This window comes from Drosophila yakuba, chromosome 2R (genome assembly GCF_016746365.2).
Source record: "Drosophila yakuba strain Tai18E2 chromosome 2R, Prin_Dyak_Tai18E2_2.1, whole genome shotgun sequence".
Taxonomy (NCBI): domain Eukaryota; kingdom Metazoa; phylum Arthropoda; class Insecta; order Diptera; family Drosophilidae; genus Drosophila; species Drosophila yakuba.
The window spans coordinates 14,318,916-14,346,725 of NC_052528.2; the positions used below are offsets into that span (position 1 = coordinate 14,318,916).

General features: G+C 47.7%; 2 protein-coding genes across 4 annotated transcripts in view; one reads left to right on the forward strand and one right to left on the reverse strand.

The window, feature by feature from the left end:
* The first annotated feature begins 6,459 nt into the window (after positions 1-6,459).
* Positions 6,460-22,691, forward strand: LOC6530603 (BTB/POZ domain-containing protein kctd15-like). Of its 2 annotated transcripts, XM_002091480.3 has the most exons (6): positions 6,460-6,540; positions 10,661-11,036; positions 11,659-11,721; positions 20,136-20,243; positions 20,596-21,083; positions 21,307-22,691. In XM_002091480.3, exons 2-6 carry the CDS (start codon positions 11,026-11,028, stop codon positions 21,738-21,740), a joined length of 1,104 nt encoding a protein of 367 aa, XP_002091516.2. In that variant the 5' UTR covers positions 6,460-6,540; positions 10,661-11,025; the 3' UTR covers positions 21,741-22,691. The 2 variants fall into 2 exon arrangements, with proteins under 2 accessions (XP_002091516.2, XP_015052721.1); XM_015197235.3 differs by lacking the exon at positions 6,460-6,540 and having other exon boundaries at positions 10,662-11,372.
* A 263-nt stretch (positions 22,692-22,954) lies between these two features.
* Positions 22,955-27,810, reverse strand: part of LOC6530604 (epidermal growth factor receptor) — a 41,121-nt gene continuing 36,265 nt past the window's right edge. For both annotated transcript variants that reach the window (XM_015196412.2, XM_002091481.4), the window contains exons 3-5: positions 26,622-27,796; positions 26,428-26,560; positions 22,955-26,354 (exon numbers count right to left, since the gene is read on the reverse strand). In XM_015196412.2, the coding sequence (XP_015051898.1) occupies positions 23,906-26,354; positions 26,428-26,560; positions 26,622-27,796 (3,757 nt within the window). In that variant the 3' untranslated portion in view covers positions 22,955-23,905. The remainder of the gene's footprint in view (positions 26,355-26,427; positions 26,561-26,621; positions 27,797-27,810) is intronic.

The window sequence follows — 27,810 nt, forward strand, 5'->3', positions numbered from 1 at the left end:
AATTAAAAGGGGCGTACTGAGTGTGAGGCGGCAGATTATTTAGATGCCTAGATACGCACTTTGATTTTGATTTTGTTGCATGCAACTGTCAGTTGCACGCATTTCCAGGCGAATGCATTTGCACAGAGCTATTCCAAAAGGGGGGCGCTTTCGGTGGGTTGGAAAAGCCTCGGTTGTTGCGCTTATTCATTCGAATGTTAATTAAATTGTATTTAAACTGCATCGACTTTTGACATATGCCTCGTCTGCGCTGCCTGCTCATTGAAGTGACTAATTTGATCAGAGAAAAAGTATCGTTTATGAAATGCATATCCTTTGACTGACGAAAAACGGCATTAATATCAACTGACAATTTAATGCATACCTGCAGTATTAAAATTTATATTTTTTAAAACCAAACCCCATTAGCCAATGAAAACTTTTGTTCTGCCTTTTGTTCTAGAGTTATTACATTACATTTACGATATATTACAAAAAAACAGAATAACCCGCTCGACTTAGTTGACATTTCTACAGACAGGAAACGTCATCAGCAATGCGGCATGAGTTCCGTTGAATTTTTGAATGCACTTCCTGTCGCACGGGAAATTAAAATGCTGCCTATGCCCACGCGGCGTATGTGTAATATATGCCCCAATATTATGCACACTCGGAGACAATGCTCCACCATCACCGCCAAATGGCAGAAGCGGAACGGAACTGAATGCCAGATAAATGGGGGACTCGTAGTCACCATAATCATAGTTCGTAATAACAATGCCCGGACTCAGAGTTTCAGAGTTAAGAGTCATTAAGCGTCGTTTTATGGGCATTGTGTGGGAGCAGAGGAGCACAAGTCCTCCGACGGCTGCCATCCTGTCCGGTTCGGTCCGGTCCCGTCCAATTGGTATGCATATTTGGCTATTAAGTGCTGCTCGGAGAGTGCGGGCGAAAGAGTTATCTTCAAGCCACTAAATTGCAGCCGATAAACGCGGCCAAAGCAGGCGGCATTACGGTTAGTAAGGGGAGGGGTGCCACTGGCTAGCCAAAACTTTTGGCTACCCGGCCATCGTATCAGCTGAAAGAAATTTTAATTAAATGTCGCCGCAAACGATGCGGTAATATGCAACCAGTCGAACGTAGAGGAACGTAGAGAACCAGAACCACAGAGCCACAGAGCACCAGAACACCACAGAACACCATTACCCATGGGGTGTCGCCGTTATGGGGGCATTATTTTAGCGTTCAATATGATTGCAGCCTGGCGGGCCATGCCATTCGGCTCAATTTATCACAATGCTGCCACATTGTGGTGCCGGCCAAGCCGCGCCGCTTGACCACAAATCAGGATTCGAAAATGATCCTGAGCCTGAGTCGAAGCCTAATGCCGCTGCCAAAGCCTCATGCCTCATGCCGCATGCCTCTCATGCCGCATGCCGCTGTCAAGCGCCTCGACTGCACTTAATACCGTTTTCTGACTGCCGTGAATTGCATTTTGCATTTCATGTGTCAGCGTTTTTAAGCGCTTTCAGCCCGCGGCACTGACTCCGCTTGGTCTGTCGATTTGGGGTCTCGGATTGGGGCGTCCGTCTATTGACGGCTAATTTGTAAAGCGAGTGCTGACCACCTCCTCCAACCAAAAAAAAGCTCAGCTGTTTAATAAGCCAACAATGCGGGGAGTAATGCGAAAAGAAATCCAAAATCCTTTGGCCCTTGAACTGCCCTGTGTAATGCGATGAGCTGCGAGGGCTGCAGTGACCTGGGTTTCGGAATCAGATTGGAATTGGGATTGGCCACTGTTGGAGGTCACAATCACAGTAGCCTTGCAGCAAGGAGGAGCTTGGGGTTCACAGTGGGCACTGGTTATCTAGCATTCTGCACTATAAGTTTGCCACAATCTATACTTATAATATATATAGATTAAAGGTAAGATTACTTAAATATATAGTGCTTATAATAGTTAGTTGCTGATATTGGTTACTGAAGAACTGACAGGATTAGGTTACTCCTTGTTATATACTTCCCCAGTTTTTGGTCTACCTTTCCTCTGCTGGCAGATATCACTGTACCTTTTACACGTTGAGTTCAAAAATTCATCATTGTTGGCTGCTGCTGCATTGTTGCCAAAACCCGCTGCTGCTGCTGCTGCTGCTGCCGCTGCTACGCCCGCCCGCCTCCTCAGCCAGCATTGCCCTTGCTTCCCCGCTACCCCGCTACCCCGCTTCACCGCTTCCCCGCTGCCTCGCTTTCCCGCTGCTCCTGCTTCCCCACTTACCGCAAACCGAAACTGACTGATGCCTGGGAGCTACTTTTGGGATGAAATATTATAATTACAAGCGAATGTCCTGCGGCCAAGGAGGAGCAGGAGCAGATGCGGGGCGCGGGGGGCTCTGCTTCCCCGGAGGGCCGGACGGAATGGGATGGAGCGACATCAGCATCAGCATCAGCCAAGCATCAGGCAGTTCAAATCGCAACTCTCGCTCGCTCTCTCTTGCTCTGTTGCTGTTTCTGTCTCAGCTTCGGTGGGGTTCGGTGTTTTTGCCTTTGGGGCATTCGCATTCGCATGCCCCACCCCCCCCTGGCGACGCACCCCTTGTTTTGCATCTTCTACGCTTGCAACATGTTGGAACGTTGTGTTTATATGGTCCATCCTGCCGGCAAAAGGATCATTTAGATGGCTGTGCTGATAAGCCTTGAAAACTGGTTTCAATGTTTCCAACATGTTCGATGCGATGCGGCAACAGTTAGGAGTGGGTGGTTGTACGGTGGGTGGTTGGGTGGGTGGCAAGGTGGCTGATTAGTCCGAAAGTGGGGGTCTAACCCGTTATTAATTGCAACTGAATGGCTGGCAGGTATTTATTAAGTTTTTGTTCAATTTCTAAAACTGCCATTCTACGGCCCATCTCATTTTCACTCATTTCATTTATATTAATTTAGTGTGCGTCATTTACACACACACATACACTCAATCACACACACATTTGTGTCGTGTACATACGGCTGTCAGCTTTATTGAAAATTAGCCTGCAGTTAATTTAGCATGCCATTAAATTTCTACATGCCCCTTGTCGTTCTGGGCCCCAAAAGTAATGCATGCAGATTATAACTTAAATATGAAATGTCACGCATTGACAGGCATTTTTGAAAAGTGTGCAGCAGCAACAGCAACATCAAGTTTTACACCTTGGGGCCAATCCGTTTATGGAACGGAGTCCATGGGTCTCCGAGCTCCGAGCTGGAGAGATGGATATGGATACGGGGACTCACTCGGATCAGCATCTCACGCCATGGGTAGCCATTGCCACAAAAGGCAGGCCATTGCCACAGCAGAAACAGGAATTTATGGGGCCTTTTGTATTTGCTCCGAGGCGAAAGTGTTCAAGGGGGTATCCAAATTTGGCTGGAGCTGGGGGATTGGGATTGGTACTTGGACTGGGATTGGGATTGGGATTGGGATTGGGACTGGGCTTGGAAATGGAAATGGGAAAGGTATTCGGCTGTGTCTCTCGTCCAGTCCCCGGGTCTTTGGAGTTGACAAGGGTCACATGCCAAGTGGAGCCAGATGCGAAGAGGGGTTAGGTTTCCACTACCAGAGGCTCAAATAGTTTATCGTTTAATCAGTGTGAAGAGAACAAAGAAATATGTGGGGACTCCAATTAACACTCAACAGACACGAAAGAGACTTTAAACTGAATTAAAAACGGTTTACTGCAACGCATTTATATTTTATGAAATTTCATCTTTATTTTGAACAAAGCTTAGTTGTTTATTTTAATCAACTTATTGATCAAGTATTGCAATCGTACCGATTCCCTTCTCAAATAGCAAACATTACTTTCCTGTGAAGCAAAAGTGAGCAAAGCAATTACGAACTATCTGCCGCACTACAGTGGCTCCACGAATTGCTGAGCAACTGATTCAATTCAGTGGACTGGTCGCGGCTTCCGTTCAATTGTGTGGCTTACACGCATTCTGCACGTTTTTTCCCCTTGAACATCCGCAAACCTTTCACCTTTCACCTCACACCCTCCACCCCTCCCCCATTCGCCTAAATGCTCGAATGCAGTTTGTTTCCATGTGTGTCAGTTCGAGCGTGTGTGCGTACGAATGTGTGAGTGTCTGTGTGTGTGAGTGGTAGTGGGAGTGGGTGGCTACTCCTCACGTGTAACAGATGTCTGTAAATTGCTTTACTGACTGACTGACTCGCCAGTTGGCTGTTGGCGGTCGCTTAACTGCTGCTGTTGCTGCTGTTGCTCCTGTTTGGTTTTGTTGTCAGTCAAAGTGTCAGTATGTATGTGGCTGGCTTACAGGTGTGAGTGCTGGTGTGAGTGTGTGGGCGGGCGGCGTTGCACTTATAACTGCATTAATACGAGCTTATGGCTCACGGATTCCGAGGAGCGTCCCCATTAGTTATTGCTGCTGCGGCTGTTGTTGTTGGCTCAACATGGCACACACCCACACCCACACACACCCACACACACCCACACACACACAGACATACAGACGCGGGCAGTGCTTAAAGGTGTGCGGCATTCGCAGCTTGTCAGTGGCCGCGTTTAACGCTACACTTAAACAAACAGCCGCGTGCGTACACAAACAACGCACACATGCAACCGCTTACGCACACTCACACACCCACACGCACGCACACACTTACACGTAGGGCTGCGGAAGTAAGGACAACAACAACAAGAGGCAGGTAGGCCAGGATGTGGCCGCCTATTAAGTGATTTTAACACTTTGCGCATGAAAATTGCAAAAAGGCAACGGCGCGGCGTTGATAATTATCCCTTAATTGCTTAATGAGCGGCACTTGAGCAGCGCCGTCAACGGAAGCGACGTAAGTTTAATTAATGCCAATTTAATTACCACGCCACACACACTTACGCAAGTGGACGCAATTATGGGCTACTACTTACCGCTTACCGTTGTGTGGCACTTAAATGCCGCAACTGCCGCAAAGTACTTTCTCACCTACTTTCGTGTGTGAATTCAATGGCTTACCTGATGAATATCTTAATCATGCGCATAGTTTATAGGAATGCAAGTGTTTGGTATTTTCGAACTTTGCTTGTTATTATTATTTCCAATTTTCCAAAAATTCAAATATCTCGAAAATCGCCATTAATAAACACTAATTGCTGCCACATATCTTGTTTATCTAAGTGAACACTGGCTGATAGTTTTGGCCAGAGCTTCAGCCGTCTGGTTTCTGGCCAACACGTAGTTGGCCGAATGTCTCTATTAGCCAGGGCCATAAGTTATTTGGTTGTTTGGCTTGATTAATGTTCACCTGGCCGTGTTCCGAGGAAAACTTAAACCGAACAGGAAAGTTGGCGGGGGGAGGTGACCATTTGAGACCATTCGGACCTCGCTTTGTGGATTGTCAGTGGCAGCTTAGTTTTCGCTCAACCCTTTTCCATTCGCCGGCCGACCGACCGACCGGCCGGGGGCAATCTCTTCTTCCAGTGATCTAATCTTGTTATTGCCCTGACCGCCGTCTCCGGTTCCAGGCAGGCATTATCCATAAAGACATGCACACACATACACACACATGAGAGTGATTTAGCTGATGTGCCAATTCAATTATTTCTACCTACATAGGATTTTTCCACATGGCACCGGCTAAAACATATAAACACCGATAAATGCCATACATACCCGTACAAGCCATGTGGCATATAAAATAGTGAATGTAATTTTATTCACATGTCTGGCCGCAGGCCAATCCGCTTTGCCCGCCGGCAACAAATTGCACAGCAACATCAGCAACCCCGGAACCACGGCGCTCCTCTCCGCATCTCGGGTGTCGCTCTTTCTTCGTTTGTGTATATAAATATATATATATATATATGCCACATTATATGCGGGGGGCAGGGAGTAGCGAAGGGGAGCGGACCAGAGAGCTGAAATCCATCATTGGCGCATGGCCCGGGGTCACATTTGGGTTGAAATATTATAATTACAAGCGAACGCCCGCGGGCAAGGCGAGGAGGAAGGTGAGCCGAAGCTGGAGCTCCGGCGTCGAACATTGGCATCGCATCGCGAGCTTAGCTTGGCTAACAACCACACTGAAACAAAAGTCGACTGCTTAAATCGGATATGAAAGTACTTAAATGAGAACACATGTAGAAAAGAGTTGAGAACAAATGCTGTGCAAGCACCCGCCCAAGATGCACTGCCACATAAACAGTTCTTTTACATGAGTATTAATCAGACACACTTGAGTACCAGCTAGTTTCTCTCAGTGCACGGGTGGTTAGAGGGAACGGGCCAGTTGGACGGGCGATCGAAGTCGCCTGCTGCGGATATGGATACTTAGTTGTGGTGGTTGTGTTTACGTTGCGGCTGATAACATCCCGTTTTGCTGCTGCTGCTGCTGCTGCGCCAGATGTTGCTGCTGCTGGTGCGGTTGGCGTCGTGCCCCATGTTGCATGCAACACGCTCGACGGCACTCGGCACTTAGACCCCAACGAGCCCCCCCAAAACAGTCTTTTCTCAACGGCGGTTCAGTGTGTTTGTGCCGATGGTGTTTGCTTTTGCCTTCGACAACGGCAGCAGGTGAATAACAGTGACTCTGGCTATTGCCACATGCTTTTTTGCGTTTGTTTGCCCTGGTAACTTGTTGCATGGCACGTGTTTGGACAACTGGCCGGGCTGTCCACATTAGTGGGCGGGGCGGGGCGCTGCAGCTGCGGCGCAGGATAACAGAAAAACAGAGAAGAGTGGCCATATAATTTAAGAACAACACCAGCACTCGGTGCCGTCTGCCTATAATTAGCCATTATCAACTACCAGTTACCAACTGGCGAAAGAATCACAGTTTTTGTCCCCCAAAATTCATACCAATGTATGTATGCACGTACACAAGTCCGGCAGCAGGTGACAAGCAGTGTAAAAGAAACCTGGGCACTGGCACCCTCATTATATGCAAAACGCTGCGTCAGGGCCGCCAGCCACTCAAACTTAACTTATTTTTAACTTGCATATTTTTGCCCATTCTCTGGCATTGCCTCTGCCTCAGCCACTGCATGTCCTTAGGCCATCTTAGTTGCATGTTCGAGCAATCCTTTCCGTTCCGTTCGCTCGTTCCACCCCAAAAAGCTGGAAATAAAGAACTGGTCCTCTCCCATTCATAACTCGCGGCTATATCTTCTTTTGCGTTATATTTCCCTCATTCTGCTTGTCTCTGGGTATCAACTGTCAGTTTTCGAGCTAAAAACGCCTCCGGCTTAGTTTGTAAATCATTAAAATTATGCACACACACACATGCAATGCCTCACATCCGCACATATTGTGTACACACTATGCTGCAGTGTGTGTGTGTGTGTGTTGAGTCGGAGAAGTTGGCCAAACTGCATAGGAATCATTATGCAGTTAATGACAAATGTCACGCATTGCTAATGACAAAAGGATGTCGGCAATCGACTCCAGATCCCCTGCCCCACTTTCCTCCCCTCCCGCCACCCCCCGCACAATTAAAAGGCAGATATCAAATGGTTGCCACTCTCATATGTGAGAATCCAGCTTTCACCGAGCTCAAGAAATTGGTAAACAACATAATTAACATAAACCATCAAAAACACTGCTGCACAATAAAGCGAAGTAGGATGCAAATAAAAAGTTAATCCTGTTATACAAGTCTAATATATTATTCACTCCATATTTATTTATTTTTCAAAGCAGCATATTCCTGTTGGGCAGATTATAGTTGGTTTTTAAGGCTCTCAAGTCTTGAACTAGGATTAAATGGAGCATTAAATGTATGATGGGCCAAACTGATATCAATTAAATAATGTCACATGTATTATGGTATTTCGTTAGGACAATCATTTAGAAAGCTTAGCCTAATTGCTATGATGTCTTTCAGCTTGAAGGACCAAAAGGTAGTTAGTTTTATAATAATAATTCCAGCAATTTAAAGGACATCGAGCGGCGCCCTTTAAAAGCAATGCAAACACCTCATTTTGGCTGTAAAATGATTACCATTCAAATGTTAATGTAAATGTTGTGCCACATATGGATGAATGGCTGGATGGGTGGTTAGGTGGATGGGTGGATGGATTGATGCCCGAATTGATGTGATGGTTGGTATGTGGTCGCGTTTGCTGCCGCTGCCGCTGCAGTTCGGTCGTGCGTTAAAAATTTAACGCGAATTTCAGGCTGCGGCGGCAAAAATGGCATCATTAAGTAAAAGCCCCGCGGCCAGACATTGTGAATTTTATGAGCCTTTTCATATATATGGTTGTGTATATGGGGGCATGCGAGTATATGTTTTTGTTGCTTCCTCGCTGGGTATCGTTAATAATAAAAAATATATGTATGTCCGTTTGTATGTGCAACCATCCACACATATGTATGTACATATATTTTAAAGCTCACACACATTTGCCCAGCCTTGTGATGATGAGTCGAGCACACATAAATAATAGTAATAATAAAAAATCACAATAATAATGATGCTGATGCTGATGGTGTTGGCGGTCGCGGGAGCTGTAAAAAAATCTGCGGAAATTCTCAGCATATGCGTTGCATGCATTTAAATGTTTGTGTTTTCCCATTAAGCATGCAGCATGATATTGATTGACAAGCAAATGCACAAGCCTTGAATAAATATGCAGGCGAGTGGGCGGTGGGGCGGTGGGTCCGCTGGAGGGCGTGGCGAGCGGGCTACTTAAAAAAGCCATCAACAAATAATTACAAACGAGCGCAGAGGAAGTGTATAAATGTCGACGCTGATTTCTGAGCTGATCTGCGGATTCGCTTTTACTATGCATATATCTATACGGATATATATCTATATACATACATATATATATGTATGTGTGTACATGATGTATGTGAGTCCTTGCACCCATATACACCTCCCCCCCACCCCTACAGCCACCCACTGCACTGGCCCCAAGCGTTCCAAACAATAAAGCATAAAGCGCGCCGCACACATTTTGTCGAATTATTTTGTTGGCAGTCCGCTGGCGGCTAGCTGCAGCAAATTGGCTTGAAATATTGGTATTGCCATATGTATGAGCTTGTGTATGAGTGACTGAATACGTACGACTCTGCTTCTGCTTCTGCCTCTCTCTGTGTGCGTGAGCTTGTGATTAAAAAAATATTTAAAATGGCAAAAACGCAAAGCGACGTCAAAATAAAGGAGCCCGCTACCCCATTTCCCGCCTGAAACAATAAAAGCGCCACCCCCTACCGCATTTCCCATTCCATTTGAGTGAGTGAAATGAGCGATAAAATTGCAACAGTTTCCACTCGTCGTACGCATTTGCGTTCGATAAAGGATGAAAAATTGAAATGCCACTGCTCGCACGATACAATTAAAATTTGACATATTTTATTGAACACTTTAATGCTGATACTATTTGCAGTTGGTTCCTGGCAATTGCCCCTAATTGCGAGAAATGTAAATATGTTTTATGAACAAGTAGTAAGCAACAATTTAAGGTAGTTACCCCGTTCTTGAAATTATATTTTTCTCTATTTATATACCTTTTTAATACCTGCTTTGAGTTGGCAGTCGGATACACGACACCATCTCTATGGCAGATTCTACGGCGATTCTGCAGCGGGAAAATATAGCGAAATATTATTGTGGCGCATGTACTTCAAAATGAATATGGCCGGCGGACAAATAAGCGAGCATTCCGAAACAATTGCCAATGAAAAATGATGCGACAGAACTCTCGGCAGTGGGTGGAATTTTCCGCCACCCACCACCACCCCCGCGGGCGTTACGTTCTGGATTCTCCAGCGGATGGGTGGGTGGAAAGTTCGCACTCATTTTAATTACAGCTGCCTAACTGCAGGCCTCACTGTACTCGCTCTGCTCCGTCTCCGCATTTTGCTCGAAACCCCACCTCGTCCCCCCTCCAGCTCGTGTTTTGAAACACGACCCCGGGCGTATTTATCACAAGTTTTTCTTTGCATTGCCGCCGGGCAGCAAAATATTTCAGCTGCCTCCGTCGCAGTCGCTCCTCGAACGACCCCGGGGGCATTCCAGCCGGGCTCAGCTCAGCGTCCCAGCGTCCCAGTGCCCCGTTCGTAGTGCTTCGTACCGCCGATGCCGATGCCGATGACGATGCCGGCGGTTCTGGCTCTGCTTCTGCTTCTTCAAAGTCTCTGGAGCTGATGCCGCACAAAGTTTCATTTCGTTTGGCCGCGGGGCACAGCGTTCTATGCTTTGTCATTAACACAAACACGCACACTCGCAGCCGCTCACGCACACAGAGGCAGTCGCTCCAACACTGTAACACTGGTGTCAGCTGTACATGCACCCACACACGCACACTAACACACACAGGCGCATATACACATGGCCAAGGGCAACAAAAACAAACAGGCTTTGATATTTACAATTATAGAAAATCGACCATATAGAGATGTCCCCCATGATGAATGCAACTTTTGGGTTAAAATAGTGTGTACACTTGACAAAAAATATAAACAAATTTTTGATTTAAAAACTACATTCATAAAATATTTTCTCCAATTTCTTTAAGCTAGAATTTAATTTATTTAGTTGAAGATTATTCTTTCTAAGAAAAGTAGTATGTTTATTAGTAGATGCCTTCAAGTTAAAAATATTGTTTTCCAGGTGCTGCAGCACTAATTATATGCATCGATTTACCAGGCAACGAAATAATATCACCCAGTCCAATTCTTCCATTCGCAGTTACATCGTTAATTGCGGCAGATTAGTTGCAGGCCACAAGAAAACAAGAACAACAAACCCAGATCGGACCACTTAAACCGGAAATAGACCATTAAACGTTCTCACACACACACACAAAGGCATCATATGGTGGAAAAGCCAAGCCGCTAAACAACAAACGGCTGCTGCTGTTGCTGCTGCTCTCTCAAGGTCGTCGGCTCAGACGCCAACGTCGACGAACATCACTCCACCCCCAAACGCAACAAGACGCAACTCGAGCCGCAACACGCAACACGCAACATTTGGGGAGCCGAGCCATTCGCCATTCGCCATCCATCAGGCAGCGAGCTGAAGCTGAATCAGTAATCGAGCAACTCTCGACGCGAATGCAAGTGAGGTAAATTGCCAGCGCTCAAAAGTAGGCAACACTTAGGTGAACACTAACGGTGAACGGTGAACAGTGAACAGTGAACAGTGAACGGTGAACGGCGAACGGTAACGGTGTGCGTTGTGTACGGCAAGCGGAAACGGAAGTAAACACTCGTTGGCGCGCCCACTTGATTGAATTTGAAAGCGTTCAACCGAGAGCAACTAGCGATCGACTCAGCAGATCAAAAGCACGCTGAGGATATCGAAGAGCAACGAAGATCTGACAAGACGAATATCGTTTATCTACGCGCGCGTTGTATTAAAAAAGAGTTAAAGTGCATTTCCTAAATATACCAACCTTTTTGTGAGTTTCTTGAACGCTGACGAGAATTTGTTTTGTGTTATATAATTATGAAATTTTATTTCATTATTTCATATTTATTTGAAATTTAACGGAAAACAACCACAATACTTTAATCTTTAATTTTAATTAAAAGTTCACAAGACTTGAGTTTATTTCATAAATTAAATTATGAGTTTTACAAATACAATTCATATTCTTAGGGAGTTTGTTATAAGCTCAAAATTTAAAGCCTAATTGAAATATAAATATCTAACTAACATTATATTTGGTCTTCTCCCACAAACAGAACTCCGTTTGTTGCATTGGATCAACGATCACCGTTGACGGTGGATTCCTCCTGCCCCAAACGGTAAGCGTAAATTGAAAACTAAAAACTGAAAACTTTTCATTTGCAAAATGCCCCAAAAATCCCATCCAGCCAGCCTTCGAGCTGGCCAATAAATTAGTTTAAAAAAAGATTCTGTAATAAACGAATTTTTGACACACAACATGCTTCGACAGTCCAAGTTGCAGGCCACCCGATCTCTTTCCCTTTGGTTTTGGCCAAAAGCGCCGCTGGCCACTGATTTTCGTCTCTCCCACATGCCAAGTCAGAAATTGTGCGCCATAAACGAAGACTGTTTAAAAAAAAAAAGAAAAAAAAATTATACGCCTCAAGTGCTCGGTACCCGCACCAAAGGAGAAATAAACAAAAGTAAGAAGAGTAACCCAGGGAAAGGGAGCGGTAAAGGAAGCGGGCTCCGGCGACGGGGAGAAAAAAAATCATACAAAATACGCCATGGGCATTTTTGGGCAACCTTAGCCCCCGGCTGAGTTATGTGTGCAGACGAGAACGAGTCGCATTATTTTTTCTACCTTAAAGGCTATAAAATACGATGGTGCTGGGGCGGGGGTCGTGGGTCGAGGCGAAGCAAAGCAAAGGAGGGGGCATGACCGGTTGTATTGTGGCTGGTCGAAAACTAAGCGGCCAAAAGATGACCCCCGGGCCAAATACATACAGCACACTCGTACAACAAATTTTTGTTTAGCCAGCGAATCGACGTTCCGTGAGAGTCGTCGTCCGTCCGTCCGTCCGTCGGTCCATCTGTCCGTTTGTCCGCCAGTTTGTCCGTTGAGTTGGAGCCAAGTCATGAGGCAAAGTTCAAAGCAAGAACTGCAGTGTGCGGAATTGCATTCAAATAGAAATATCACTCCGAGAAAATAATTAACAGTTTAATAGGGTACATTTTAATTCTATCGAACCTCTAAATTATGTATAGTCTATGCATTATATTTATATATTTATGGACCACATAGATAAGAATATCATTTATCTGCACATTTATTCAAATTTTTAAAGAACAAACGCCCAGAAGCATTTGCGAGTAATTTCTTATCTCTGTGCGCCCATGACTATATTATTTTTCACTGTGTAAAGGGAGGAGCAAGGCGTTGACGACCTTCGCCTGTTGCCCTCTTATTCCACACAGCCCGCTTTTTCACATGGAAGCAACTGGTTTTGGTGTTATCTCTTGCTGTTTCTGGTGTTTCTGCTGCTTTTTTGTGTGTTTTTTCTTTGTTTTCGCATGCCAGACACAAGAATTTCCCTATAGAAGGTGGAGTCGAAGTCAAAGTCTAGTTTGTTTGTTGGCTGGAGCCGCAGTTCGTGATTCTTTGCTCGCATTGTCAGGACCTGGCAGTCCCTTTCCCCCATATTCCCAGCTAATTTGTTTTCATTCGGCGGATTCTGGCTCCAGCTACTTGCATTCACATTTACATTAACGGCCTATACCTGCTGCTGTTTGGAAACGGAAACCGACGGCAAAGTGATTTCCATTACGTGCCAATAGTCAAAGCTTTTACTTGCTCCTGCTGCATTTGAATGGCTGAGGCAGTGGCACAAAAGCTCTTAACGCGCTGTGTGTTAATTAAGCTGCAATTCGGCATCATTACCAGCATCAACATTGCGCTGCCAATTTGCCACCAACGGAGTGGCTGTGCAATTGCAACAGCAATGGTTGCGACTTCTGGTTATCGCGTGTTTTTGAGGTTCAAGATTTTAGAAATATGTTTAGTAAATTTTATGTGTGTTTGAAACAATGCTATGAGCTATAAAATTAAAAATATTATTACTAGACTATATGCTATAATCCTTCTTGCATCCTACAACCTTCATTCTGTCATATATTCTGACAACACGCTTAACCGTCTTAACCTGTCCAATACCCCTGACTTACACGCTGGTGATACCCAGGACTTCCCATACCGAAACCCGATTCTTTGGCCGACTGCACCTGCCGCTACTGTTGCTGCATTGGGGAGTGCATTTTACTTCAGTTGCCTTTGTGTTGCATCTGCTGTTGATGCTGTTTTTGGCTGCGATATGCACACGCAAATTGCACCAATTAGGCAGGCCGTATTGTCTGCCACTGCTGGTTGCACTTGCAGTTGCGAATCCAGTTGCACTGCCACAGAAGTGCATCTGAATGGGTCTGAATTTGGTTTGGCGGCGGTCCTGCTGCCCTGCCTACTGTTTTCCGGCCGGATTCCGAATCGTGTTCCATTGTTTGAGCGCTGTTCGAGTGGAAGCATGGCTGTTAATTATTATGTACACTTGATTAAGTAGCGCCGGCAATCATACGAAACCCCCGGTTGAAGGGTGGAGCTATCAGTTTGCTCACACCCAGCAAACAACGCTGCGTATGCGCAATGTTTTCCTTTACGGCAATATACCGACGCTTTGCATGCTTATCCATTGCGCTTTTGACTTTCAATTCAATTTACGAATTTAGCAGAATAAAAACATCTCATCTTTAGGTAGACACACTCTCACATGTGGATTTATCCTGATTATATTTATATTTTGCTATTCGTCGTCCTCGTCGTCGTCATCGTCATCGACGTGGATGCTGTTGTTTTACTTTTTTTCCAGCATGGAGGTCGTATGTCGGCGAGTTGTGAGTTGGCTGAGTAATGTTTGCTCTGCATACGTAGCTCCAAAAACCCCCTTTGGAAACCCCCACACCCCCACTTCGACAACCCTTGGCCTGCCTTTTGCCGAGTGAGCCATATGCAGCGCAATCGTCGTTTTTATTTAATATTTTCTAATAAATTTTTCAAAGTTTATTTTTGAAAGCCTTGCAGCGTTTTAATATCTGCTGCTTCAGTATATGCCGGGACTCCAGTTACTCGCTCACTCACTCAACTTCTGCCAGACTTCCCTGCCCACACACTCACACTCACATTTATACCCATACTCACATTCAGACTCATACTCACACTCACGCCCATACTCTATATATATATATATTCACATATATATCGCATATATTTGTACAATTTGCCATGGCGCACACATTCTGCAACTTTGGCCAACAATTTTCGTAGCATCGCAGTGGGAAAAGGGAGACGGGGGGGAGTGGGGGTCAGAGTGGTCTGATTTCCCATATGCCGCAGCTCCAGCTCCAGCTCCAGCTTCAGCTCCGCTGTTGGATTTGGACCCTTTGGCTAAAGACGACGTCGACGCAGAAGTTGAGCTCGGGCACTGCAGGCCGAGATCCTAGATCTGGAATGGAATGGGAGCCATGTGTGGAGGAGGGGTTGGTGAGTTGGGGCTTTGGCTTTTCGTGTTTTACTTGGGACCTCCGACTGCCCGGCAAAAGTTTTTCATTTGCCTGCTCATCAGCGTTTTGATTTTGGTTTTTGGCCAACTGCGAAACGAAAACAAGCCAAGGCAGAGGCAGAGGCAGATGCAGTTGCTCCACATGCTCCACTCCTTGCCATCGCCGCCTCTCGACCTTACCGAGATTCGCCCGGGGCTTTTGGATTCTTCTCAACTTGTCCCCGGGACATTTTGCAGATTTTTCCTCTGCTGCTTCGTGTGTGTGTGTGTGTGAGCGTTTGTGTGTTTACTTTATGTTTGTCTTGGCTAGATACACAAGCGTTTCGTGCCGTTCCGCATTCCCTTATCTGCAGCTCCCGGGAGTCGTAAGTTTGCTTTCTTTTTCCAACCCCGAATATACATAGGTCCTGCCTAATTGGAATCCACCGCCCTCATCGCCAGTCAAACATAATCTGCTGCTGCTGTTGTTGCTGCTTCTGCTGCTGCTGCTGCAGCAGTGTTGCAATTTGATAAATCTTCGGGTTCCCAATGTTTTCGTATTAACTTTCGAGGTGGATTCAGTGCAGCCGACGTCGCTTTCGCCGCGGGCGTTTTAAAATTGAGATAAGATTTTGCCTCGAAAACTTTCGTTTTGCTTTTTATTTTGCCCCCCTCCCCCCACATTTTTATGCTGCTGTTTTTATTCAGCTCTTATACACTCCTCTCCAGTTGTTGTGCGAGCTGCCTGGGGAGCATTGAGGCCATGAGACGCAGACCAACTTAGGTATGATATCTTTAAATGCAGGCAACACACATGGGTATAAGCCAAAGCCAGAACGGACACGACTAGACTTACCTACCAATCGCAAAAGTTTCCGCCTGCAGCAACCATCCAGCTATCCAGCCAGCCAGCCATCTAGCCATCCACCTCCAACCCCTAGCCTTATCGGAATCGTTGTAGGAGTCGGAGAAGGGTTCGGTTTTGGGTCCGGAACGGAGTGGTACGGATTGGGAGGTGTATCCTTGCCGTTGTGGTTACTGGCTATGTTCCTGCTCCTTTGTTGTTGTTGCTGCTGCTGCTGCTGCTGCTGCTGCTCTCGTTGCCGTTAGCACTGCAAGGATAAATGAATGAGGAGGCACCCGGCATCCACACACGGCCACCCACACACTCAAGCGGAGTCACATGTATGAGCCGGAGAAGCCCCGAAGGAACCACCCCAGAACCCCAGAACCCAGTGATGGGTAAGGGGCGGAGTGCGGGCAGGATAACCCCAAGTTTCAATCCGAAACACCGGGCATGGGCACCTTGCCCGACTACAGTGGGCACTCGCTCGTGCAGAGCCCCAGTGGATTACATTTGGGGGCCACATGGCTTCACCCCTGCTCTTCCTACGACTTCCACAGAGCTCTGTGTTGATGAATAAGCTCTCCACCTTCCGAGGGTCCTTTGGGCCCCAGTTCCGCCCGTGCTCCGTACTCCTTGGCTCGGCTTGGCTTGGCTTGGCTCGCCTCGCCTCGCTTTCCTTGCTTGGTTTCGTTTCGTATCCATCCATGATTTCCGCACTAATTCCAAACGATCGCCGCGGGGCTAGTCAGCTTTTGCCCTTTTTCGCTAGCTCTCTCGCTCTTGCACAGCTAGCCTTCTCCTTCAACACTGGAAAAAACTTATTCCTAAAGTAATCCATAGTATATCATCCAAACTAGTAGATTACCTGCTAACCATTGCCAATTTTGTGCATAAGTTTTACATTACATTATTTAGTTTGATTGATGGTAATTAATCGCTGCAATGCGATGTGTCTACCATTTTTTTTGTGAGTGCAGCTACCAACCAGGACACTCGGGCTGTCTGGCCTTTGTGTGCGGAAGGTTGGCTGCCCGCAGGACATTTTCTAGGGTTACATAGTCAGCGTCGCAGTCGTCAACGTCTGATGCTCTGCCTAGGTGTGTGTCGCTATCTCCGTGTGGCCGAGGACGAGGATGAGGGTGTGTGTGATGTGGTGTGGGGTGGTGTGGTGTGCACTTTAGCTCATTTCTTGGCTTTTGTTTTCGCTTTTGTCCTGTTTTGGGAGGGCGAGTGCCAGCAGTGCCATCCGATCCGAAAACCGAGCAACCCAAGTCGAGGGGAATTGCCTGGGTGGCACTGAAATGGGCGGGCTACCCGGACTACACCGGTTTTCCACCCAGGATTCTAGCATTGAGCATGTGCCAACGGCCAGTTTTGTCCATAATTCCATCTTGGAAAATGGTTTCGCCCCGGGGCCAGTTCATCCCGGACTGGTCAGCAACCTGATATCCAGCTCCGCACTCACAATCTGAACAATGGAAAACTAATAAGCTCACAGCAGTCATCTCGTTCTCCCAGAGCCAAATGAAACATGAAACTCTGTACTCCGTCCTCCGTCCTGCGTCCTCCGTCAGAAGTATAAGAGGAAGTCTCCGTGCCAGCAAATGTGCAATGCCAAGAGTTAAGAGTTAATGGCATTGCCATTAAAACCAGACCTGCGTCAGGCAAAGATGTCAAATAATGACCAGAGAAAGGACGAGGATGCCGAGCAGCAGGCCGGATTGCCAGGATGCCAAAATGATGCGGGAAAGGAAGTCGGTTGACAAATATGACTACGGCAAAGGCAACTCTTCAATATTCATATTGGTCAGAGCTGCGCAGCCAGAGCAAATTCACTGAGAACTTTGGGAATCAGCTTAAGCCAGGGTGCTATAAACATCCTTATTTGCATATAAGAGATACCATTCGGTTTTGGGAATGAATGTTTATAAATGAAAATGTTTAATTTATAATCTATGTATTATTGCCTGTTAAAATCATGTTCATTTTCAAAAAGATTAGAAATCTCTAATAATCGGAGGAATATTCTGCATTTCTGAAAATTATATATTTTGAAAAAGTGTTATACTCCATGTCACGTGCTCAGCACTTGGTCTCATCTCAAGTGTAACCAAAGGCGCTGCGAACAACTCCAGCAACTCGGCCCCCGCCCAGCCGGCAGCCTTGCCCCTCAGCCCCTTGCCCCATTACCCCCCCGCGCCCACCACTCGGCTCATCCTCATCCTGCTACTAGACGGCATAGAAAAGATACCGCCTGCGGCGCTAATGGACTAGAATAGGATGCAAACTGCAGTGCTTGTCTTATATACAATACCGTTAGCTCAGGGTGTCCACAGCCACACACACTAACACACACACATTCCCATATGTGTACCGAACTCTGTCTGTGTGTGCGTGTGGGGCTTGTTGTTGTTGTTGCACCTGCTCAAGTGGGCCGCAAAGCAATTGAAATTGAATTGTTTGTGTGGCAAGCCAGAGCTCAGGCATTGCATATTTTGTGGCTGCAACTGCAGCAGTTGGCCCTAGGAGGAATGTGGCCAGGAAGGAGCAGAAGTTAGAGGGCGATGGAGAGGGGGAGTGCGGGGGGGTTAAAGGATATTGGCTAAGAAACCATTAAGCCAGATCCCATAAACGAATATGCAATGTTTGATTGAACGCATTACTCACGCTTTATAATTGGCGTAAATTAATAAAAACCAGCTGTACATGCAGCACTTTATGCCACCCGAGTTGAGGACCTCCTCCTCCTCCTTCTCCTCCTTCTCCTCATTCGCCATTGCTACCATGAGAATGCCTGGCAGCCATTTATTTTGTGCAATTTTTTTCGTGCAACTCTCTTGGTTTCCCATTTGAAACCGTAACCCTGTTCGACGTTCGCTCCTTACGTTTCTATTCGCTTTTTAGCCCTCGCAAAATCGTCGTACAGTGGTACACCCGTACATCCACCGCATCGCCTTGCCTCTCCGGTTCAAATTGCGATTCCCATTCGCATTTGAATGTTCATGTAGTTAAAGTTAATCAAATCGTAATTACCCAGCCCGAGTCGTTGTGGCCGCAGGGCCTCAAACATTTAAAAAAAGCAAACTTGTTTAGCTAGATGGACAGCGGTGATTTGTGGCGAGGCGAAGAGTAAATGCTCTTCAGTGGGCGAAGTGATCTGTAATATAAATTTCAAATGTGGTATTGCCTTTATTACATTGCTGAGATGAGTTCCGTTTGATTAGTTACTAAATTAATAAGAGGAAATATATTTATTGTTATATATTTAGAGCTCATGTCCCAGCTCAGCTACCCTACAATATTCATGGGTAGCTCCATCGTTACGTGCATTCATAACCGAAGAGAACTGTCTGTAAGCCAAGTTAATGTGCATAAAGCATGAGAACATTTGTCATATGGGGCCAGCTCGTTTTGAGTGGTTCGCCTGGCTGGTTGATTGAGTTTTATTAATTTGCGGTCCCGGGCTCGAGGAACTGAAACTGATACTAATGACTGATACTCATGATGATGATGGCGATGATGAGGGCTTTGGCTCTCGCTTTGCAGATTTAGATGTAGCCACGTAATTGGTGTTGACTTTGTTAAGTCGGCTCAGCGGGCGCGTTGCGCATACGCCATGTGGCACGCATCCGACTGACACGTCATAATTGGCGAGCCCACATCGCACATTGCCGCTTTCCACCGGCAAACCGAAACAATGTGATTTTCGTGTGAAATTCGGACTGGCAACCCTTGCGGCCAATACAACCACAACGACGAGTGCTAAAACGATGCACTCGATGGCCGTTAACATTAACTGCAACCACAGTCCGCCCAGTTTTGGCCTGGTATATGTACGTGTATATGGCATAAGCCATGCGGGAATGGCGATTTGGTCTTGTCCACGACCGAAGCTGCAGAGAGCCGATCGCTTGGGGCTCGACGCCCCGTAACCGAGATGGAAACGCAGTGAAAATCCAGATATTCCCACACAATCAGCCCAAGACCATGGCCATATGAAATATATATATATATATATGGACTTGGCTCTGCCTCCCTACAAATCGCTCTGTAAACCTGTGTGTGTGTGTGTGTGTAAACTTTTATGGGCCCTGTGGAGAGCTGCAAGCCATGTTTGGCCCGTCGCGGCATTTTCGTTGTCACGTTTGCTGTCCTGTCCTCCGCCAATGTGGCTGTCCGTAATCAGAGTCAAGTCAATTTCAGTTTGGCGCGGGGGACAAATTGGTTCTCATGATTAGCGTTTTCGCTACCCCTACTCCTGACTTATATAAGCTGCTCTCATTACTTTAACATTATGTGATAATTAAGTGGGATTTCATTTGTTTCGTTGTTATAGGAAAAAATGCGATATGGACCGAGAGCGCGAAAGAGATGTCAAGGCCCTGGAGCCACGCGACTTGTCCTCCACGGGCCGCATTTACGCCAGAAGCGATATTAAAATCAGGTAAGCTTGGGTTTTGTTAGGATATTAATTAGTGGCGTAAAGCCTAGAATTACCATATTGTACAGACGCTGAAAAAAAAATACTTTGAAAATGCTCTTCTGAATATTAAAAGAATATATTTTTTTGGTTAATTCCGGTGCTAAACGATTATGTGTTATAGCAGATATACTATTGAAATGGTAAAGAACTTATTGTTTCGAAAGTTTTGACAAGTTTCTGGCAGCTGCACAGTGCAGTGGATTGCAGAGTACTCCATCGGCAGTACGATGGATGCGAGCTTCCAGGCCACATTTCCATTCCCTCTTGTCGCAAACAATCTCATTGTGAATTCGTGAACGGCTTTCGCCCGCAGCTCCTCGCCAACCGTCTCGCCAACGATCTCAAACTCCTCTTCGCCCACACCGACGCCACCCGCCAGTTCCTCAGTGACGCCGCTGGGATTGCCCGGAGCGGTGGCAGCTGCTGCCGCCGCCGTCGGAGGCGCCTCCTCGGCGGGGGCCAGTTCCTATTTGCACGGCAACCACAAGCCCATCACTGGGATACCCTGTGTGGCCGCCGCCTCCCGCTATACGGCACCCGTGCACATCGACGTGGGCGGGACCATCTACACCAGCTCGCTGGAGACGCTCACCAAGTACCCGGAGTCGAAGCTGGCCAAGCTCTTCAATGGCCAGATACCCATCGTGCTGGACTCGCTGAAGCAGCACTATTTCATCGATCGCGATGGTGGCATGTTCCGTCACATTCTGAACTTTATGAGAAACTCAAGACTTCTGATTGCCGAGGACTTTCCGGACCTGGAGCTGCTGCTGGAGGAGGCTCGCTACTACGAAGTGGAGCGTAAGTATTCCCCTTGAGAGATACATGTGAAACCAGAAGTTCATATACATAGAGTCCAAAGTTCAGCTATAAATTATGTTTATTTTTTATGACTTGACTTCACACTCGATACTTTTTCTCTGTGCATCGAGCCTCGTTATGGCCACCAGCGATTATAGCTAATTTGCTCTTCTCCCTGTCTCCATTCCCTCTCCACATGACCGACCGACCGGTGTGCCCACAGCGATGATTAAGCAGCTGGAGAGCATGCGCAAGGATCGCGTACGCAACGGCAACTATTTGGTGGCGCCACCCACTCCACCGGCTCGCCACATCAAGACGAGCCCGAGGACCAGCGCATCGCCGGAGTGCAATTACGAGGTAGTGGCGCTGCACATCTCGCCGGACCTTGGCGAACGCATAATGCTGTCGGCGGAACGGGCTCTGCTCGACGAGCTCTTCCCGGAGGCCAGCCAGGCGACACAGTCGAGTCGCAGCGGAGTGTCCTGGAACCAGGGCGACTGGGGGCAAATCATTCGCTTCCCCCTCAACGGCTACTGCAAGCTGAACTCGGTGCAGGTGCTCACCCGACTCCTCAACGCCGGCTTCACCATCGAGGCCAGCGTTGGGGGCCAGCAGTTCTCCGAGTATCTGCTGGCGCGACGCGTTCCAATGTGATAGGCTCTGGCTCGGGATTCCCCAGCTCCCCATGAAGCTGCAGATGTATCGATTGTATCGATGATTCCGTCGGCCTCTGTGGCTTCTGTTTCCGGTTCCGGTTCGGATTCGGGTTCAGGTTCGACATCGGCATCGGGCTCTTTGCGACGCGGACGTCTAATCCATGTGCGTTGCAGGCGCTAGTTGATCTGGGCGATGTGACCCAGAACCGCAGGTGGGGAGAGAGTAGTCTATGAACAATTCTAGGTGATACAAAGTACTGAGGAGGGCAAATGAAAAATCAAGTGTTACGCCGAATTGTTTATATATTTAACACATTCCAACTCTATCCAATCCACCATCGTTTTGGGGACTGCGCATTGCTGCTCTGAGCAGTGAAATAAATATTTTAGAAATACTTGGACACCGTTCGGTGAGGATGCATGTTCTGAATCTGAATCCAAATGTTATTTAATGTTTATCAATTAAGTTTGCTGGCACGTACACTGAACGCAAAAATGCTCGCGTGCGTATTATTAAGCATTTGAAGAGCCAAGAGCCCAGCACTGATTTTGTTTATTAGCCTTGAGTTTAAGTCGATATTGTTTTCTATAAGTGTACCACCTACTGCTAATGACCCTAAGTTGTTTCATTAAATCGAGTTGGCCAGGAATATTAGCTGGCTTTAATTATTGTAACACACACACACGGAAAACTATGGTAGTATCAACTTACAGCGAAAATAGTTTTGTAGTACTTAATTGATGTAATTGAACCTTTATGAATGTAAACTATGGGATAACTTTTTCAATATATACGATCCGACGTCTAAATAGTCTACACCAATTCAAATACAATTACATGCAAATATAGATATATTCAACAAAATACAGTTTGCGACCACGCCCTCTATAGAACAACCACTCAATTGAATATTTAAATAAAGAGAAAACATACGTGTAAACTGTTCAATTTCTTTTTCGATTGCTTCAAATTTGAATTCTTGGCGCGCAGCAAACGGTTATTAAGATGGCGAAACGGGTAAAGTATGTAGATGAATTCTACACGTAGAATGTATTGTAAGTAAGACCAGTTTACATGTCACGTTTACATGTGCTCAATTTTCTGTACGTAGAAATTATTGGTTACTTGTGTATCCGCTTATAGCTTTATATAGTTTGCGTTAAATGGCTTACTCTCTATTGACCAACAGTTTCCATTAAAAAGATCAAAAGTTTTATTGAAAAATAATTTTATTTGTGTATATATACTTTCCACATACATGTAAATAGTCTAGTTTAAATTAAATTAACTTATTCAGTAGGCATAACTTGGCAAATCTACACGTGTACACGCAGTACATATATGGTATATTAGAAGTATGTGTTTGTGTGGATTACTTATGTATCTTTGATCAGTAACATATCGGCTAGGCATTCGCTTACACTCTAGTGTGCCAACAAGGTAATTGAAATCTTTAGGAGATTTGCATCGATCGATGCATGGCACGCTCGGGATTTGATTGTCAAACTTGATTGATATTTCGAATGGGATTTGAAACTTGGCCTAAAAGTGCATAAGATCGTTACATTGCTACTATTTTGCATTCGCATAACTGTATCGAGTCGTTCGATTTGTTCATCGTGTTAGAAGTCCTTAGGTCGAGTCCTACAAACTATATCACAGTTGGAAACTAGGCGCTAAAAGAGACGACTACTACTAACTACAAGTACAAGAAGTAATTGACGCCCGAGGGAACTGGACATCGGATTAGCTTAGTGGGCGTCCTCCGGCGGAGCCGATCCCTATTGGGATCTCTTTCAGTTTGGCATGACGGAGGCGTCTAAGAAATGCACTATCGGTGTTTTGTTCTCGTAATTACATGGATTCTACAAGCGCAGGACCGCGACGACGATCCCTGCTGACTACTGGCTTACGGGCTACGATAGAGAAGTATACACAAAGTTGTGGGGGGTACTGGCTAGGTGGCTAAGTACACTAGAGAGTAATAGCGGTAGTAATATACAAATCTATGGGTCGGTCTAGGCTCTGTACAGACGCACGGGCTTCTATCTAAGATAACAGCCAGCCAGAGGCATGTTCGCATGGCTTCCAAAGGCACTTGGCAAGATTCTACTTCTCCCTTGGCAATCCTACTCCTACTCCAACTGCCGCTCCACTGGAGCCTACACCCTCGTCTCTGTGTTGCGGTTTCGATGCAGTGGCTGCAGCTCCCGTTGGGTATCATTGTAGTACTCGTGATCGGAGCTTGTTGGCTCACTGCCTGGCATGGGCACCTTGACCTCCATGGTGCCCGGGACACCCATCACCGGAATCCCGATGGTCTGGGTGGGTATCGGTGAGTCACCGACTCCCAGTGTCTGCGCATTCAGCAGATACTCCGGATTGTCCACGCTAACGGGCACTCCGATGAGATCCATGTAGCCGGCAGCCACGCCCACAGCTGCCATGTTGTTTTGGTTGGGATTGATCGTGTTGTTGTTGTTGTTGGGCCCCGGTTGGCAGGTGGGCATCAGGTAATCATCCTCATCGACAGGCAGATCCAGGCGCAGATTACCCACGCCCACTTCGCGGGCACTCGAGTCCGTCTCGTCGTCTCCGGCACTCGAATTCTTGTTGCTGGGATCCTTGCAGTAGCGGTTCAGCTTGGGTATCTCATCCGTGCAGTCGGTTCTGTGACTAGGCCCAGGTGCCGCCTTGGGTTGCAGATAGTCATCGGGTTCCACAATGGCTTCGGACCCATCGGTGGTGGGTGCCAGCTTTCGGATGAGATCCTTCTCATCCTGACTCGTGTAGGCCGGCAGCCGGGTGAACTTATCCCCGGGAATGGCCAGATAGCGACCCGGATCTCTGGCGAACTCGGCAAAGACGGTGGTCAGTTGCTTGAAGGTTGGCCGCATGGCGGCATCCAAGTGCCAGCACGAGAGCAGTGTGCAGTAAATGTCCAGCGAACAAATCTCCGGCTGCTCCAGTTTCAGGCCGACTTCAATCAGATCGGGTATATCCTTGGCGGGAATGTTCTCGTGCGGTCGCTGGCCAAAGGTCAGCAGTTCCCAAATGGTCACACCAAAGGCCCAGACATCGGATTTGCTGGTGAATACCCGGTTACGGATGCACTCCAGTGCCAGCCATTTGATGGGCATCTTGCCGCCAGCCGCCTTGTACTCATTGGAATCGCTGCTCAGCAACTTGGCCAGCCCAAAGTCGGTGATCTTCACCAGCGACGGAGTTTGCACCAGGACATTGCGAGCAGCCAAGTCGCGGTGGACCAGTCGCTTCTCCTCCAGATACGACATGCCCTTGGCGATTTGGGTGCTCCAGTTGAGCAGAGCTTTGGAGCCGATCTTGTCCCGGTTATTCCGCACATAGTCCAGCAGGCAGCCCAGCGGCATCAGTTGCGTGATTAGCATCATTTGCGATGACATGCAGACGGCCAGGAGCTTCAGCAGATTGACGTGCTCCACGGAGGCCATGATGTAAGCTTCGCGCAGGAACTCTTCGCTCGACTCGGCGCCCGTGGACTTCAGCAGCTCCTTAATGGCCACTGGAATCTTGACGTTCTCACCCTCCGGCACCCAAACGCCCTTGTACACTCGTCCAAAGGCTCCCATTCCAAGAACTCCACCCTTGCGCAACTCAGCGTCCTTGACAATGCGCAGCTTGCACAGATTGGCACCAATGTTCGAAGGACGCAGCGGCTCGGAGTCCTCGCAGCCGGACAGAGCCATGGTCATCTTGACGGTTTCCTTCTTGGCCTTCTGCTTTTGCCGACAGATGTAGGTGACCACGCAGAGAATGCAGATGGTTGGCACCAGAACAGCGCCCGTGATGATGAAGATCATGTTCACGTCCAGATTGGCAGTGATCTTGCTGCTCCGCGGCGCACTGGCTGCGCAGTAGGGTCCAATGGCCGAGTACTGATAGTTCACATGCCGCCTCTCCGACGGACACTTCGAGGTGCAATTGAACATCGTGGAGTTCGCATAGGGGCCCGTCTCATTCACGTCGAACAACTTGAAGTTGCGACACGCCTTGCAATCGTCGGCACCTGGACCGGTGCAACCATTGCACTCCGGGTGGCACTGGAAGCACTCGCGCTGTTCCACATCCGTGTAGTGATCCGTCGGACACTCGGTCTCGCACTGCTCCCGTCGCTTGTAGTGGGTGCACTTGGAGCACACCTGTTCATGGTATCCGTAGTTGGTGCACAGCTCGCAAAGTGGATGGCACTTGCGGCAGACTGCTCTGCCGGCCAGCGCCTTCAGGGAACCCATCTCTTGCGGATGCACATACTCCCAGAAGTACCCATCGGGGCACTTGTCGTCCTTCAGCAGGCAGCGTTGCACTGTGGCGTTATTATTGATAATGGCCAAGTGGCAGGTCGTACAGGCTCCATTGCCGATGGTGTCGCTGGGTCCAGTGCATCCGTCGCAGGTGGCGTGGCACTCCCGGCAGACGCCACGGTCGTTGTACTTGTTCATCGGGCACTTGGACACACAGTGCTGGCCGTCCCTCACGTGGACGCACTCCTGGCAGTGGTCTGCTCCAGCTCCGTTGCAAGTCCGGCACTCTGGATGGCATATCTTACACGTACTGTTATCAAACTTGTAGGCACTGGAGGTGAGAAACGAACGGACGTGGGTTAACTAATGATTCATTTTTTTGGTCTAGTGAGCTTTTGACTTACTTGGAGATGTTACTACAGTCGGCAATGCAGGTGCCATTGAAATTGAAGTTCTTGCAAGTGAGGCACTGATCCGTGCCAGCTCCCCAGCAGCCGTCCTCGTTGCACTGATCCGAACAAACGGTTCCATTTTTCTCTGCGAATTGCCAAAATAATGATATTATGTGGTAATGAGATGAAGATAGCTAGGAACTTACCGCATAGATCCGCCCTGAGATTCTCGTTGACCCACACCTTCTGCTCGGCCTCCTTTTGAACGGCCGGCCAACGTATATTGCCCACATAGCAGAGGTCCCTATTGTGCTGGATGACCACACTGCCGGAACTTATCTGCTTCAGATTGCGCATCTCCAGGCTGTAGAGCGAGGACTTGACGATGGCCAAGGCGGCAAACATGCTCTCCATTAGCTGGCGGCCATGAATGGTTTCCAGATTGCGGAAGTACGACAGATTCCGGAACTGCGGATGGGTACCCTCGATGTTCAGATACCCAGTGATCTCCTTCACCGTGGAGAAGACCTCCAGTCGCTCGGGATCTAGCGGTATGTAGCGTGGTCCCATCGTGTAGTTGGGATAGACGTCCTGGAAGCCCGAGAAGGTCTGATCCAAAATGCGAATGTTGCCATCGATCACCGTGCAATTTCGGAACGAGTCAATGTTGCCGGCATGCAGGACAGTAACGCCCGGGCAGGTTTTGGGGCACGGGCCATTGCAGGGCACACACTCGCCGCCCTTGTCCATCTTGTCCTGGGGACAGCTGCGCACACAGGCGCCATTATCGCGCAACAGGTGACCGGGGCACTCCTTGACACAGGTGGCACCATAGGCATACTTGCCCTCGGGATTCGTTTCAAGGACATAGGTGGTGGGGTTGTACTTGCGCATGGGCGGGCATTCCTCCTTGCAGACGCCCTCGTCGAAGAAGTTCTTGCAGGCGATGCAATCCTTTTGCGTCGGACCAGTGCATCCACCGGCGCAGAAAAGGTGACAGCACTCCCTGGGCTTGGGTCCATAGCAGCGACCTCCGGCACACTGGGGCGAGCAGGTCAGCTTGCTGAACTTCTGGCAATTCTTGGGACCCTCGCCCCAACATCCATGGGTGCAGCTCTCGTGGCACTTGGGACACTCGCGCTCCGGAGCCGTAAAGTCGTAGTTGTAGTACGCATCCGTGCCGTTGGACACAATCTCCGACCACTGGATCGTCCGCATGTGGCAGAGATTGTAGTTGTTGTGGAAGCCCACCTGGCCATTCAAGACGTCGCGTAGATCGGGAATCTCCAGCGTGTACATTTTTGAGTAGGTGACGAACAGGGCGTACTTCTCCTCCTCCACGGATAAACTGAACAAGGTGCGTCCGCGAATGATTTGCAGTCTGCAAGGAGAAGT

Excerpts from the sequence above, each read along its gene's own strand:
- LOC6530603 (XM_002091480.3), top strand. Across the intron at positions 11,722-20,135 it reads GATTCCTCCTGCCCCAAACG|GAAAAAATGCGATATGGACC; the intron begins GTAAGCGTAAAT and ends TCGTTGTTATAG. Across the intron at positions 21,084-21,306 it reads TCGCTACTACGAAGTGGAGC|CGATGATTAAGCAGCTGGAG; the intron begins GTAAGTATTCCC and ends GTGTGCCCACAG.